General features: G+C 43.2%; 1 protein-coding gene across 1 annotated transcript in view; it reads right to left on the bottom strand.

Moving 5' to 3' along the window:
- Window positions 1-17,408, bottom strand: part of MCF2L2 (MCF.2 cell line derived transforming sequence-like 2) — a 231,445-nt gene that overhangs the window by 15,536 nt on the left and 198,501 nt on the right. Inside the window, exons 25-26 of the mRNA XM_070946454.1 lie at window positions 12,612-12,684; window positions 7,300-7,403 (exon numbers count right to left, since the gene is read on the bottom strand). Coding sequence (XP_070802555.1) covers window positions 7,300-7,403; window positions 12,612-12,684 — 177 coding nt within the window. The remainder of the gene's footprint in view (window positions 1-7,299; window positions 7,404-12,611; window positions 12,685-17,408) is intronic.

Here is a 17,408-nt window from a genome sequence, read left to right as displayed (position 1 = left end):
ATAATGACATGTTTTTCAAGGTAAAAGTTTTCCCTGTCCAGTTGCATTTGCCTCAATGGGGCAGTGCTCATCTCTGTTTCCTAGCCAAGGGAGCCAACATTGTTGGAAGACACTTCTGTGGTCACGTGGCCAGGATTGCTACATGTCAAAGGTGCACAGAAGCTGTTACCTTCCCATCAAAGTGGGTACCTATGTCAACTCTGAAGCTGCCTGACAAGCCATTTTGTAGCCAAAACAAAATAGTTTCCCCTGAGAACCAAGGACATTCTCACAAGGTGGCTGAAGAGAGGAGGAGTGAAGTTTCCAAGCAACCGGACAGCACCTTGACTGGACCATGTGACTGATTGTTTGGGAAAGTGGGGGAAAAAATTTACTTTTAATTAGTTGAAAACCATGGGAACCTTTAGAATCGGTTTTCACCAGTCGGTGAAATGATATATCCAATAAAACTGTTCTTTAAGGAATCTACCTGCCTCGGAGTTCTGGTTGCTATGGGTATATTACTTGGAACCCTGACAACCTATTTATCTACTCGCATTTACATGTTTCAAACTGCTAGGTAGGAACTGGGCAAGAATGGGAGTTCACACGATTACACAATACTTGGGTCTCGAACTGCCAACCTTCCAATCAACAAGCATCTTAACTTCTAGGCCATCACACCCCCATGAAATGTTATTAAGAATTGCTTAAAAATAACAAATTCAAAGCATTTTGTTGAATATAGTGTTGGTCTAGTAGAAAAAGTACACACTTCAGTTAGCAGCTGTGCTAATGCTAGAAGAAAAATAACAAAATACTAAGGCAAACAAGTTTCAATAAATGTCTCCTTTGAGTTGAGTTCGGCTCCTGAGGATGACTTCCAGCTTTCTTGGAAGTTTTCTATTAATTTTATCTCCTGAGATACTTTTTTTGACTTCTACTCCAGTCTACAGCCTTTCCTAGTGGTCTCAATTAACTTTCGTAAATCCGCCAAGTTTGCCCAACTGGGAAACAAGCAATATTTAACCCAATAATTTCATGAGTTGCATGCACAACAACTCGTGTAAGCTCCACTGTATCTTGGACAAGAGCTAGATTAATTTGCAATCCAGAATCAAAGGAAGGGATTTGAATTTTGAGCATGGTAAAAATAGGTTTCTGGGGGAAAAAAATAAAATCCAAAAAAGTTTGGATTTTAATTCATTATATTAAAATATTAAATACCTCACTTTTTAAAGTTTGTGACTTAAGTGCAGGAGGTGAAATTGAGATTAAAGAAAATTATGGAAATTAGGGTTTGCTGCTGTGTTTTTCTGTTGATTTGCTTTATTGATTCCTACTTAGCAATGCATGTACTCCAGGTTAGAAATAGGAAGGAAGGAAGGAAGGAAGGAAGGAAGGAAGGAAGGAAGGAAGGAAGGAAGGAAGGAAGGAAGGAGAAAAAGGTTTTCCTCTTATAAGATATAAGCTTTATATATAAAAAACCCTTGCTTTGGCTTGTTGATGTCAAACAATAAGGTTCGTCCTGCCAAATTAACTTAGCTGTTCTGTCTTGATCATACAATTAAGACAAGAGTTTCTGAAGGATGAAGGGAATTCAATGTGGTCACTTAGGCAACTCATCCCAGGCTCGCTATTATTCTCATGTACCTAGTAATCATCATTCTAAATAAAGCCGTAACAATCTTGTTTATCCTCATCTCACACCTGGAAACTGGGTCACTCTGGTACAAGCTATTTGTTTCTTGCTTCTGACGTATTTACCACGGACAGTTGCAATCATGCCATAGAACCCTTCCGAAAGAATCAGAGATTCCAAAACAGTGGAACAGGTGAAATGAATAAATTTACTTTGTTCAAGCTTCATACTGTTCCTCCTTGCTGTCTGGCTCTTGCTTACTTCAGAGTAGACACAGAGGGAACAGTATATGCAATTGAAGCCTCTGCTAACTTCGATAGTCTTTTTTTTTTTTAAATCCCCAATTCTATTCACTTTTAACTTTGTTCCCCGTCTCATCTGGAATGTGGTCCTTGAAACCTCTCCTCAGCCAGTTCAGGTTCGGGCAAACTGGTAGTTAAATTGCTGGCTGACTCCGCCCCTTCCCACCCTGCCCTTTCCAGGAGTGCCCCATTTTGGCTCCCAGGTAAGTGCAGGGAGGCCTCCTAGGCCCAAAACAGGGTGCAGGGGAGTGCAGTGCTCCCCCTGCAGCCCGTTTTCACTCCCAGGAGGCTTCAGGGAGGCCTCCTAGACCCAAAACGGGGCATGGGGGGTGTGCGGCGCCCCCCCTCCGCAGCCTGTTTTCGCTCCCAGGGAGGTGCAGAGTGCTGCCTGTCACACACCCCTGACCACACCCACCATGGCCATGCCCACCCCAGCCGGTCATTAGGACACAGAACCGGTGGTTAAATTATTTGAATCCCACCACTGACTAGGAGATGGAAGATTTTCTGCCCTTCTATAAGCATCATGAAATAAATATATCCTTGTCTGGATGGTTTATTTGGCTGGAATTATACAAGAGCTGAAAGATGCGTTGAGTATGGGGAAGAAAGGCCAAAACATTTGTGCACCGGATTCTGGGAAATAGGAAGGAAGGAAGGAAGGAAGGAAGGAAGGAAGGAAGGAAAGAAGGAAGGAAGGAAGGAAGGAAGGAAGGAAGGAGAAAAAGGTTTTCCTCTTATAAGATATAAGCTTTATATATATAAAAAACTCTTGCTTTAGCTTGTTGATGTCAAACAATAAGGTTTGTCCTGCCAAATTAACTTAGCTGTTCTGTCTTTATCATACAATTAAGACAAGAGTTTCTGAAGGATGAAGGGAATTCAATTTAATTTCTTCTCGGCCAGCAGGAGGTGCACAAGAGATGCTGTGATGATGCTACCCCTTCAACTCCTGCTGATTCTACGTCTCTCCCCATCTTCCCGTCTCTCCCCATCTTCCCGTCTTGCATTACTTCTTTGAGTTTTTCTATGCTCTGGCTGGTGTCAGTTTGATGGTATCCAGCAACCGTGTTCTTTGATGGTCTGTTTTCCTTTCACTGCTAACTCTTCCCAACGTAATTGCTTTCTCCAGTGGATTTCCCAGCATCACGTGGTCAAAATAAGTCAGACGCAGTGTTGTGATTTTGCCTTCAAGTGACTTATCTGGTGTTATGCACTCCAGTACTTGCTTATTAGTCAAAGAAATGCTCATGTACAGTATTTGTATAAAAAAAAAAAAAAGACCATTAAAATTTAAGGAAGAAGCTATCTAACTGGGTTCTGCTATTTTGTTCAAACTGAAGCTTTCTAGAGGCAAGAGGAGCTTAGAGTCTTGAAAAGGACACTCCTATTTTTTTCCATACAGCAGGGGTCTCCAACCCTGGCAACTTTAAGGCATGTGGACTTCAATTCCCAGAATTCCCCCAGCCAGCCAGCCCAGCTGGGGAATTCTGGGAGTTTGAGCTCCATGCGATTTAGAGGATGTTTTAGCTGAATGAAATGGACTCCCGGCTGATCTGCTCTACCAGGTTGTCCTGGTATAAGTTCAGATGAAGTGCTTCTCAAGGCCACCAGCTTAAGTGCTTTTACCTGCCACTAGCCTACAGCCAAAATAACCTCCCTTCTTCCTCTCCTCCTGCTGTGCATCAAATGTGGCTGGTTTTTTTGACCCGGTGTGGTAGAAACAATGCATCATCTCCAGGTGGCAAATGTATATTGTGGCAGGAATGCTCCCTCCTTTCTGTCACCAGTTGCTGCCCTCCAGGGTGATTTATTCTGGGCTGCTAGGCTGGCTGCCTCTTCTGAAAGAATGTGGAGGATGAGCCTCAGCGACTGTTATACAAGAGTTGCGATTATTTGTTTCCCGTGTCACTGGTGGACATCTCAAGGTTTTTTATTGTTAGAATAGTGAAACGATGGATCTTTTGCCTATCAATATTATCCAGGTAAAATTGACAACAGTTCTGCTAATCTTCCTTCCTTCCTTCCTTTGCCCTGCTGTCCTTCCTTCCTTCACCCTGCTCTTCTTCCTTCCTTCCTTTGCCCTACTGTCCTTCCTTCCTTTGCCCTGCTCTCCTTCCTTCCTTCTCCCTACTGTCCTTCCTTCCTTCCTTCCTTCCTTCCTTCCTTTGCCCTGCTCTCCTTCCTTCCTTCACCCTGCTCTCCTTCCTTCTTTTGCCCCACTCTTCCTTTCCTTTCCTTCCCTCTTTCCTTCCTAACTTACTTCTTTCGCCCTGCTTCCTTCCTTTGCCCTGCTCTCCTTCCTTCCTTTGTCCCACTCTTCCTTTCCTCTCTTTCCCTCCTTCCTAACTTACTTCTTTTGCCCTGCTCCTTTCCTCCTTTGCCCTGCTCTCCTTCCTTCCTTTGCCCAACTCTCCTTCCTTTCCTTCCTTCCTCCCTTCCTAACTTCCTTTCTTACTTCCTTTGCCCTGCTCTGCCTGCCTTCTACATTTCTTTCCTTCCTTCCTTCCTTCCTTTGCCCTGCTGTCTTCCTTCCTTCCTTCCTTCCTTCCTTCCTTCCTTCCTTCCTTCCTTCGCCCTGCTCTGCCTGCCTTATTTCCTTCCTTCCTTCCTTCCTTCCTTCCTTCCTTCCTTCCTTCCTTCCATCCATCCATCCATCCATCCATCCATCCATCCGATGGGAAGATGCCAAGTACAAGGGCAAAACAGCAGCTGGGCTCACACAAATGGTCTGTATTACAAATCCCATCTCAAAAGGCCGGCCTGCCACTTACAGCAAAGAGACTTGCTTTCCTGATATGGGATCAACAAGCAGAGAGATTCCCCAACCAGGGGCCACAGTCAGCACAGGCCAGACAGAATGCTACTTTTCATCACCACATCCCAGAGAGGAAGGGGTTGAAATCCAGAAAGGAATTTCTTACTCTGGCTTCATTTTCAGCCGGTGTATATAACAGCAGTCAAGAAACTCAAGATCGCACTGTGTATTTCACTGGAAAAAACATGCTGTGGAGGAGTCATACAAACTACAAAGTCAGTAGCTGACATAGGTTCGTATGTTTCTCAATCTACTGTCTACATCAGCGGTTGGTGATCACTGTAGTCTGAGTGGCATTGTACAATCTTGGTTGATGTACCAAACCGGCTGAATACCAGAGGTGGTATTCAGCCGGTTTGGACTGGTTCAGGTGAACTGGTAGCAGCGATTGTGGGTGGGTCCTGGCGTAATGCCATCCTATTTAGCCATGTTTTCAAGGCCGGGCGCATGCGTGGAAGGCGAACCGATGGTAAGAATATGTGAAACCCAATGCTGGTTAGGTCACAGGAGCCTCTCCTAGAATAAAATTATCAGCACTTTTTCTTCGGCAATCTCTCAAGTCTCAAACCAGAAAGCTAAACTCTTCCCAGAGTTGGGGAACTTGCCACATTCATCATCACTCTTAAATTTTTCATTTTAAAATTATTTTGGTAATTATTAAATCAGGTTGATAACTGTCAGACCTGCTTACGGAGAGGGAAAATATCTGCGTAATGGCTAAGAGTCAACACCAACTTGATGGCCCGTCATCAATCCATCTTACTTTACTTTACTTTACTTTATTCAAATTTCTATACCGCCCTTCTCCTTTCGGACTCAGGGCGGTGAACAGCCAAGATAAAAACATCTATACAAAACATCACAGTTAAAAAATAAAGTTAAAATAATTTATAAATTTGGCCCATAATTTAAAACTTGTCAATTAAAATCAATATTAAAATTTTAAAACTAACCCTAAAATCAAGACAGACCGGCTAACTGGAAAAAATGAGTTTTTAGGGCCCGACGAAAAATCCGAAGGTCGGAGATCACTCGTATCTCTGGGGGTAGATTGTTCCATAGGGTAGGTGCCACCACAGAGAAGGCTCTCCTCCTGGGGGTTGCCAGCCGACATTGTCTGGCCGACGGCACCCTGAGGAGGCCCTCTCTGTGGGAGCGAACCGGCCGGTGGGAGGCTATTGGTGGCAGAAGGCGGTCCCGTAAGTACTCTGGCCCTAAGCCATGGAGCGCTTTAAAGGTGATCACCAACACCTCTTGGGTGATCTTGGGTGATCTCCACATCTGGGGCATACAAAAGGCCCCAGGTTCTATCTTCAGCTGCATCAGTTAAAAAGGATGGCACATAGAGAAGTTGCAAGTAATACAAAAGTTGTGTTGTAGTTGTCTACAGGTACTGATCACTGGATTCCCCTATCCTTAGCCAGCTTAAGATTTCAGTACATCAAACGGGGAAAGATCAATAGAGAATAACAGAGCTGGAAGGGAACTTAGAGGTCTTCTAGTCCAACCCCTTGCTCAAGCAGGAGACCCTCTACCATTCCAGACAAGTGGCTGTCCGATCTCTTCTTAAAAGCTTCCAATGGTGGAGCACCCACAACCTCTGGAAGCAAGTGATTCCACTGATTAATTGTTCTAACTGTCTGGAAATTTCCCCTTGGTTCTAAGTTGGTTCTTTCCTTGATGAGTTTCCATCCACTGCTTCTTGTCCTACTTTCATGTGCTTTGAGAATAGGTTGTCCCTCTCTTCTTTGTGGCAGCCCCTCAAATATTGAAGCACTGCTATCATGTCAACCCTTAGTTCCTTCTTTTCTCTAGACTAACCATGCAACCGTTCTTTATATGTTTTAGCCTCCAGTTCCCTAATCATCTTTTTTGCTCTTCTCTGCGCTCTTTTTTAGGGTCTCAACACCTTGTTTCTATCGAGGCTTTATATCAAAGCTTTTTTTTTTAAATCAAGCTTGATCCTTTCCATGTTCCAACTGACCACATGAACTCTGTCCCAACTGAATATGCAAGGCCTATAACAGAGAAATTGTCAGTGTATTCATGACTGGCAGAGACATGATAACAAGGTCAGTCAATGGGAACTGTTTGGAAACTGAAACAGTACTTGACTGAAACAGCAAGGAGTCTGGGCGTGGCTTAGGCTTAGCTTAACTGCCCTGTATAGAGGAGGTTCTCTTGGTCTATATTAAACTCTGAGCTCTGAAGCTGCAAACTAGTCTGCTGAACTGAAACTGTTCTCTCCTCTGCCTGTGTTTGCTTGTCATCTCTACCACGTTGGAAGAACCACTCTTGTTATTGTATATATGTTTCATGTGTTATTATGTATATAAAGAGAAGTTAATGAATCCTGCTGCATCAGTTACCTGTGTGTGCTTTCTGGATTTGATTGCTGCAACAAACTCTGACAGAAATCTCTCACTCTACAAGAGCATGATAGAGTCAACAACTTCACTGCATCAATCCCTATTTTGATAGCCTAACTTCGCAAGAGTTTCTATCCCATGACCCCTTTCTTCTACCTTTTCGGTGAGAGGGTCTTCTGAACGGCCTACCTCTTTTCTGCCTGGTGCTGGGGCTCACGTTCCGCTTGTTTGACGTTTCCAAGCTTGAGAGTTCAGATTTATTTTCGCACAAACTCATGGATTTTCTGCCGTACCTTGTGGAGTCAAAAGAGATGTAACAAACATGGTTAGGTGACGGTTAACATGTTGAAAGGGATCTGTTGCAACAAGCAGAACATCTCAGTATGTTCTTACTGGGACACTTGTTTAAAAATGTTCCTTTTAGAATGGATCTGCGTGTGTACAGTAGTGGCCAAAATTGTGGAAAACTTTTGGGAAAAGTGTATTTTTGAGGTTTGATGGCTAATAACACCACTTTTTTGGGGGCAGTTTCAAGATAATCATATTCCACTGCTGGGAATAGTCCAGACCTTAACCCAATGCCGACTAAAGAAACTTGTTCGTCAGAAGCGACCCAGCAATAAAACCCAGTTAATAGAAGCCATCATTCAATCTTGGTTTCACACTATAACAGCTGCAGAACTAAAGACTTGGTTCACTCCATGGGAAGACCTTGTAAGGCCGTAATTCATGCTAAAGGTTACCCATGTAAGTATTAACTGACATGGTGATAATTTTTGTATATCTCATTTTTTCCTATGGTGATAGTTTTTGTATATCTCGTTTTTTCGATGGTGATAATTTTTGTATATCTCGTTTTTTTCTAGGTGTTTCATTTTTCTTCTTTATACTGTAACTGCTATTCTATTAGCAAATCTTTCATAAAAATTATTGCATAAATTATCTTTCCATTGGTATATAATTTTATGGTACTACTGCAAAAAAAAAAAAAGAAGTGGGGTTATTAGCTAGTTTTACATAATACACTTTTCCCAAAAGGTTTCCACAATTTTGGCCACTACTGTATGTAAATCCTGCATGGTATCTGCCTTGTTTAGCAACCATTCGAAGTTACAGCAGTGCTGAAAAAGTAAATCTGCAACCAGATTTATGACTATAGCAGCATCCCCTCAGCCATGCGATTGCCACTGGTGTACTTCAACACTGGCTTCCGACAAGCAGAGTCAGTGGAGAAGCCGGAAGTAAAAATTGCAAAGTTGTGTCACGGGATGTTTCGCTTAAAACACTGACTCACTTAAGAACCAAATGAAAAGAACTACATCCCAAGTCTGTCAACTCTGGAGATCTCTGGAGTTGAACTCCCAGAATTCTTCTTGGGGAATTCTGGGAGTTGTAGTCCGCACATCTTAAACTTGCAGAGTTTGACAAATACTGGTCAACAGTTGAAAACACTTGTGTGTGTTTCCCAAACTAATATAAGTGGCAGGAATGGTAAACAAATTCCCTGTTATGACAGCATCGGCAGATAAACCCAGTGGAGACAGAACTTGCAACATTCAACTGGCTGAACGTGGGCAGCTCTTTCAAACGCTAAGCCTGTTTCAACCTGCACAACATCTGTCCAACTCTGTGGGAAGCACCAGTCAGGCATCAAAAAGGCAGCTGGATGTCCAATCTTTCCTGTAGACCAAGCCAAAACGACCATGGAAGGAAATTGCAGAGATCAGAAAAGGAAGGGGGACACCATAGGAGCCTTGGTGGAGCAGCGGACTAAAGTGTTGTTAAGTAGCACTTAGCTGCCAGCTGCCTGCAATTACTGCGAGTTCAAATCTCACCAGGCTCAAGTTTGACTCAGCCTTCCATCCTTCTGAGGTAGGTAAAATGAGGACCCGGATTGTGGGGGCAATAAGCTGACTTTGTATAAAAAAGAACGCCGCTTTGTGGGGGGTGGGGGGTGAAAGCCCTACTAAGCAGGTATATACAAAAGTATGAAGGCTGTTGCTTAACGCATTGTAAGCCGCCCTGAGTCTCCGGAGAAGGGCGGCATATAAATCGAACCAATAAATAAATAAATAATAAATCTGCATTGGTAGCAAATTGCCAGCAACTGGTCCTCTTTGCAAAACATACATTTGGTGCCCACAACATCATAACATTTAAAAAAAAAATCCAACTTTTATCTGGGGTCCTAGTTCTTCCTACAGGGAGAGACCACCTATAATTCAACAGTCCAATTAGGAGTTGGGCAGATTGCAATATAATAATTCTTTTTCAATGAAGCATACTAGATTATATCAGAAATACTAGATATTTCTGAATACTAGATTAAATCAGAAATTATTTCAAGAGGAGAGGGGAAAATACTACACCTGGTAGTGCCAAGGACAATTTAACATCACATTTAACAGAATAACAGAGTTGGAAGGGACCTTGGAGGTCTTCTAGTCTACTCTCTGCTCAAGCAGGAGACCCTATACCCGTGATGGCGAACCTATGTCACCCATATCTGTGGGCATGCGAGCGTTACCGTAGCTCAGCTCCAGCGCACATGTGCGCACTGGCCAGCTGATTTTCGGGCCTTCTGATCCTACTAGAAATCAGGAAATGGGCCGTTTCTGGCCTCCGGAGTGCCTCTGGGAGGGTGGAGAAGGCCATTTTCATCCTCTCCAGGCTCCAAGAAAACCTCTAGAGCCTGGGGAAGGCAAAAAACGGGCCTACTGGACCCACCGTACCATTGTGTGCCAAAATGGGGGTAGCGCGGTGGGGTTGTGCGCATATGCGCCAGATGCATTGAATTATGGGAGTGGGCATGCGTGTGCACGACCCACCCGCGTGCCCCTCACTTTTGGCACGCGATGGCAAAAAGGTTAGCCATCACTGCCCTATACTATTCCAGACAAGTGGCTGTCCAATCTCTTCATAAAAGCCTCCAGGGATGGAGCACCCACAATTTCTGGAGTCAAGCTGTTCCACTGGTTAATTGTTCTCACTGTTTAGAAAATTTCTCCCTAGTTCTAAGTTTCTTCTCTCCTTGATTCGTTTCCATCTGTTGTTTCTTGTCTTGCCTTCAGGTGCTTTGGAGAATAGGTGGACCTCCTGTTCTTTGTGGCAGCCCCTCAAATGTTGGAACATTGCTATCACGTCCCCCGTGGTCCATCTTTTCTCTAGACAGATTAGACTAAGAAGGTGAAGCAATGAGTTGACGCCTGGGATGCTCTTTCTCGCATCCCACTAACTCAAGTGCTGCCATGCCTAACAACCTCTTTTTGTCTGGCCAGGTCTTCACGTCATTGTCTTCAATTCATTGAATTGAAGTCGGTGCGGCCACCAAGTCGGTGGCCACACCGACCCCCTGGAATGAATTACCCACTGAGCTCCAGACAGCCCCCGACCTCCGCTCTTTCCGCGGTGGCCTGAAGACATGGCTTTTTCAGCAAATCTCCTGATTTGCTGGGAATTTTTAGTTTTAACTGTTGGGGATTTTAATTGGATTATTTTAGCATTAATTTATTGTTTTGTTGTTTTATTGTTGTGAGCTGCCCTGAGTCCATCGGGAGAAGGGCGGCATATAAATATGAATAAAATAAAAATAAATAAATAAATAAATTGCCAGCCCATTGCTGGTTGTTGGAGATGGTTCTAACAGCTAAGCTTGCCTCTTTGGATACAGGTAAATCCTTGATTTACGACCACAATAGAGCCCCAAATTTCTTGCCACAGTTGTCAAAATCTCTCTGGGAAAGTAGCAAAGGATGATCACATGGTAGTGGCAACCATTATAAATCCACTTGCCGGTTGCCAAGTGCCTGAATTCTGATCACATGACCATGGGGAGGCTGTGATGGTCGTAAGTCCAAGGATAAGTTGTAAGTAACTTTTTTAGTGCTGTTCTAACTTCAAACAGTCGCTAAATGAATGGTTGTAAATTGATGACTACCTGTATAATCCAGCTGTTGATTAGACATAACACCTATGTACTTCTCTTTAGAAGGCCAGATCCTGAAGATGAAATTCAAATACTTTGGCCACCTAATGAGAAGGAAGGACTCACTGGTGAAGAACCTAATGCTGGGAACGATTGAGGGCAAAAGAAGAAGGGGACGACAGAGAACGAGGTGGCTGGATGGAGTCACTGAAGCAGTCGGCGTGACCTTAAATGGACTCCAGAGGATAGTAGAGGACAGGAAGGCCTGGAGGAACGTTGTCCATAGGGCCGCGATGGATCGGACACGGCTTCGCAACTAACAACGACAACAACATACCATCTCCTGGGGAATTCTAAATGACTTGTTTAGACCTATTATGGGAATTGCAATCTTCAAACATGCCCCATGTCAATTTCTTGTTATGTTTGATTAGTGAGGTATTAGTACTGATCTGGACTGCAAGTAAAGTCCTCAACTCTCTGCATATTTGTGCACACATAGATTAATGTATTTTTTTTTTTAGTTTATCTGGTTCACCTTTAAGAAATATGCAAATAAAGTTCCATAATTCTGCATTTATATTTCTGTAACTATCAATTTATACTTCTGGACATCTTTAATCAGGAAACAACCCAAATGTTTAGTTGAGTAAAATGCCACATGTAGAAAATGCTCTTGGCAATCTGTCCTTATGCCCTTGTCAGGCCCCCCTTTTTTAATGCATTCACCTCGAGGACAAAGCCGTGATGTAATTCACTTTGCAATACCGTCAATTCTTTAAAAACAAGATATAAATGTCATGTCATTATGGTTTTTCCTTAAGGCTGTCTTTGCATGCAGTGGATTTTTCCTCTCTGTGTTTCTTCCCTTGTGTGTAACAAATCAAAACCCAGCAAATTTTAAACCGGCTTTAATCCCTGTATGCAACTTTCTATAGCTTCGCTGGCCTCCTCTTTCTTCTAGAACCTTTATGTTTATTTTAGATTAAATTACATGACAGGCGTGACCATATGTCATGAAAAAAAGATGTTCTACTGCTTTATTCTGTAGGAGAAACCCAAAGCGGTTCCTGATAGTAGCTTTAGATTAGGCTTCTATACAGGTAGTCCTTGACTTATGACCACATAAATTGAGAGGCGGGGTCAAAAATGGTCAAGACGGCATCTACAACCATGTGAGTTTCCCTGCTTACACCTCTGAGAAACTAGGAGCCACATTCTGGTTTCCCGCTTCGGAAGCCACCAGAACTGCTGAGAAGTCATAGGAAGACGCTAGGCCAGTGGTTCTCAACCTGTGGTCCATGGACCCGGGGGGGGGGGGGGAGAGGGGCGATGTCATCACAGGCGGTCCCTGAATGCATGAAGAAATAACATGATTTAAATCTTGAGTGAAGTCTTGGGGGTCCCTGGCCATGGTTCACGGCCACAGAGGGTATTTAAAGGAAGTCCATGGTGAAGAAAAGGTTGAGAACCATTGCTCTAGGCCTTGGGGCCTGGGGAATTCTGGGAGTTGAAGTCCACAAGTCTTAAAAGTTGCCAAGATTGTTCTAGGCCACACAGTTTGGGTGTTCCATACCTGGAGGAGTTGGCTGAATTCATTGGTGCGTGATAAACGCTCTCTGTGATTCTTTGGTGAAGCTGGCTTGCTTCTGTCACAGGAAAAGAAGGAAAAACAAAATGAATATTTCATTTCTTCGCCTACTGGAACAAATAAACTTGCGGATAAGGTTTTTTTTTTTTTTTTTACAATAGTTAGACTTTTTTTAAAAAAATAGATTCCTCAGTTATGTTTTTATTTTATTTTATTTTAATTCACCATTTTTATACATGGGGCTATATATATGTTAAGTAAATAAATACATGGCATTTCTCACACCCTGGGTCTTTCCTATTACAACTTTAGCATGAACTGAAGGGATGAACAGGCAAGTGGCTGATCAGGGTTTTATGAATTATGGGGAAAGGAAAATAACTATTGAATTAGATTGTAGAGTGTCCTATATATTTTGATCTCCTTGGAACTCTTGTATTTCTGTGATCCACCGAAATAATCCACCTAAGGCATCTTTCAATAACATTTGGATCAGGGTAGTTGATGCAAAATCATTACCATATGATGAAAACCTGGGCTGAGAAGCACCTCTGTAATTGTTCGTTTGTATCCTGCCTTTATTATTTTTATAATATGTGTTATAATATTATAATATAATATATGTGTTATAATGTTAGTATATTCACAATGGCAAACATACTAACATTCCTTCCTTCTCCTATCTGATAGTGACTGACTCAGAGTTACCCAGCCAGCTTTCATGCCTAAGGCGGGACTAGAATTCACAGTCTCCTGGTGATTGGCCCAAAGTCACCCCGTTGGCTTTCATACCTAAGGGGGAACTAGAACTCACAGTATCCTAGTGATTGGCCCAAAGTCACCCAGTCGGCTTTCTTACCTAAGGCAGGACTAGAACTCACAATCTCCTGCTCATTGGCCCAAAGTCACCCAGTCGGCTTTCATATCTAAGGCGGGACTAATCTCCTGGCTTCTAGCCTAGTGCCTTAATCACTAGACCAAACTATTCCTAAGAAAATTTAGGGGTTGATATAGTGCCATATGTCAGTTGACAGTCATGAAAAAGACCCTGCAAGAATTACAGGAATTCCACTATAATTCCACTTATAACAGAATCTTAAAAGCCTGAAAGACTTTCCTTCAATCCCCATTTACACCAAACAAATTCAAAGTGGGTTTTTTTGAGTTTGTTTTCCATGCCTTCTTTTTTTTCCCATCCCCTATTTTGTCTTAACTGTTCCTGCCTATCTTCTTCAAGGTAATCTATGAATTCATCTGTATCTGGGGTGGGCAATTAATTTTCCCAAGAGGCCACATGAGAATCTGTGACTGCTGTGCAGGGCTAAGCCAATGAGGCTGAGAAGGTATGTAGGCATGCACACACACCCACACAAATGCCCCCAAGTCTGATCTATATCATACAATAGAAATTTTCAAGCTTTAATTCTAGTGTCCTCCTAGACTCACAGCTAAGATTAGAGCAACACCTGACTGCTGTGGCTAGGGGGACCTTTGCACAGGTTTGCCTGGTGCACCAATTGTGACCCTACTTGGATCGGGAGGCTCTCCTCACGGTCACTCATGCCCTTGTCACCTCATGATTAGATTATTGCAACACGCTCTACATGGGGCTACCCTTGAAAAGTGTTCGGAGACTACAATTGGTCCAGAACGCAGCCGCGCGAGCTGTTGTGGGTGCACCTAGGTACACCCACATTACACCAATTCTCCGCGAGCTGCACTGGCTCCCTATTGGTCTCCAGTCACAATTCAAGGTGTTGGTTATTACCTTTAAAGCCCTACATGGCTCAGGGCCAGGGTATCTTCGAGACCGCCTTCTACCGCATAGCTCCCAATGACCGGTAAGATCCCACAGAGTTGGTCTCCTCCGGGTCCCGTCAGCTAAACAATGCCGGCTGGCGGGCCCGTGGGGGAGGGCCTTCTCTGTGGCTGCCCCAGCTCTCTGGAACCAGTTACCTCCTGAGATCCGGACCATCCCCACCCTATTGGCCTTCCGAAAAGCGGTGAAGATCTGGCTTTTCTGGCAGGCCTGGGGCCGTTGATCTCGCTCTTGCGATCCGGCCATGAATGGCGTGAATGAGTCTTAATGTTTTTAATGTTTTTAATTCTTAAATGTTTTTATAATGAATTTAAATGCATTGTGAGCTGCCCTGAGTCTTCGGAGAGGGGCGGCATACAAATTGAATTAATAAATAAATAATAAATAAAATAAATAATTAACTGCTATTACTCTCCATGTGTGGCAATGGGAAAGGCATTTCATTTCCTTGATAAATATACACATATAAAGAATAGTGTGGCCATTGTTAGGGAATTTTAGCTTTCCAGATTTTTGAAGGGTATCATTTCCCATGAACCTCCAAGATGACCATGGAAGATGGGATTTGTAGTTTAACAATATCTGGAAGCCACAGTTTCTAGTTCCTAATCTAAATCTTGGGAGAGAAAAAAGAGAGGAAGCAATAGGAACATATGCCTAACTTTGTATCTGACATTTAAGATCCTTCAGAGATGAGAAATTTATTTTTCTCTGCCAGAACTGCTGGCACTGGAAGCCTTTAATTGATTTTTAAATTTTTTTTTATTGAATTTCAACATGCAAAGTCTGCTTTTGATGTGGGTTTTTCTTTGCCCTTGGTATGACAAGTAGGCTTAGTAACCCCAACACGTTTTGCTGCCTTGTTCAACATGATATTCGAAAGCCAGAGCTAATTCTGTCATGGGTAAAAAAAAGAAGAAGAAAAAAGTACATAATTTTACTGTAAATTAACATGGGAAACAATTGATGGACCTGATTCCCAAGGAAGTGAAATGTTATTGTTTGCTGTCTAACGTATTGCATAGTTTGTCCCGGGTTTCCTAGAAAAACTCGGATTGCTAATAAAAGCTTAGTGGGCTGGATCTGTCACTATTCAGACATGAACATTTGATGCTTGACTTTGGCTGATCTGGAGGCTAGAGGGAATGGCCTTGAATGAGGAGGAGCCACTGTCAAGGCAACGATCAATAAGGGCTCAAACTTCTTCTAAGATATGTGGTACCTCGCTCAATAGTGGTGACTGTGAGTGGTACTTGGAGTCCTAGTGGACAACCATTTAAATATGATCTGGCAGTGTGCAGCAGCTGCCAAAAAAGCCAACACGGTTCTAGGCTGCATAAACAATGGGATAGAATCAAGATCACGTGAAGTGTTAATACCACTTTATAATGCCTTGGTAAGGCCACACTTGGAATACTGCATTCAGTTTTGTTCGCCATGATATAAAAAAGATGTGGAGACTCTATAAAGAGTGCAGAGAAGAGCAACAAAGATGATTAGAGGACTGGAGGCTAAAATATATAAAGAATGTTGCAGGAACTGGGTATGTCTAGTTTAATGAAAAGAAGGACTAGGGGAGACATGATAACAGTCTTCCAATATCTCAGGCCAATATCTCCCACAAAGAAGAGGGAGTCAAGCTATTTTCCAAAGCACCTGAGGGCAGGACAAGAAGCAATGGATGAAAACTAATCAAGGAGAGAAGCAACCTAGAACTAAGGAGAAATTTCCTGACAGTTAGAACAATTAATCAGTGGAACAACTTGCCTCCAGAAGTTGCAAATGCTCCAACACTGGAAATTTTAAAGAAGATGTTGGATAACCATTTGTCTGAAGTGCTATAGGGTTTCCTGCCTAGGCAGGGGGTTGGACTAGAAGACCTCCAAGGTCCCTTCCAATTCTGTTATTCTGTTAAGAAACTAACTTGAGCATAGTCTCAGACAAGCGCCTTCTCATTCACCCGAAACTAAAAGGAGGGAATGGAGAAACACATTCCGATTTGCAATTCTTGTTTTTATAGCTGTTACAATGATAGTTTTGATCTAAACAGCGTTGGTTTCTCAGTCCGGTCTAACTTGTAGAGTTAACAGCCGGTATATCTGGAAAAACAACATAGCTACTTGATGTCCAAACTGTATTATCAGGAATTGTGGTAAATCCTGGAAATTGACTAGATAAGGTAGTCTTATGTGCATTGGGTTTTATGGAGATACAGCAGTGTTTCTAAGGGAGCCTTAGAACGTGGTTAGGATACTGGCTGACAATTGGCAAGCTCGCGTTTGAGACCCGAGTGCTGCTGTGTGGTGGAGTAAGCTGCCGTCACTTGCTTCAACTGCTGCTGACCCAGTAGTTTGAAAGCAGGCAACTGCGAGTAGATAGATGGGTACCACTTCGGTGGGCAACTTAACAGGGACATGAAAGTAGCATCACCAGTATTAGAAGGGACTGGCATTTGCTTTCTTTTTATATACAGTAACTTGCTCTGTTAGTGTAGGTGGGTTGGAGTAGGTGGGTTGCAGTTCCTTGATTAGGCTGTTTACTGTTAGCTTGTTGGTCTGTTGGTAGTTCCCTGATTGGGATATTGTTTACTTTTGGTCTAGTGTTGATTGTTGGTCTAGTGTTAATCTTGGTGTTAATCTCTGCTGATCTGGGTGTTGATTGCTGCTGAGGAGGTGTATTGGGCAAGCCAATAGTACCATGATGGCAAACCTATGGCACACAGAGCCCTCTCTGCAGGCATGCCAGCTGTCGCACCAGCCCAGCTCCACCATGCATACATGCACACCTCCCACTGGCCAGCTGGTCTTTGGGGTGCATGCGGGGAATGTGCGCATGCATGTGCGGGGCACTTGCACGGGGGACGGGGCACATGCACAGTGGCACTCACATTGCATTTGGGAGGTTCGCATGTGTGCGCTCCCCAGTGCCCCATTTTGGGCCTGGAAGGCCTCCTGCACCAACTT

This window comes from Pituophis catenifer, unplaced genomic scaffold (genome assembly GCF_029215685.1).
Source record: "Pituophis catenifer annectens isolate HBS135680 unplaced genomic scaffold, rPitCat1.0.hap2 SCAF_6, whole genome shotgun sequence".
NCBI classification, from domain to species: Eukaryota; Metazoa; Chordata; class Lepidosauria; order Squamata; family Colubridae; genus Pituophis; species Pituophis catenifer.
Note: the sequence above shows the minus strand (reverse complement) of the source record. Positions and strands in the feature narration are given on the sequence as shown.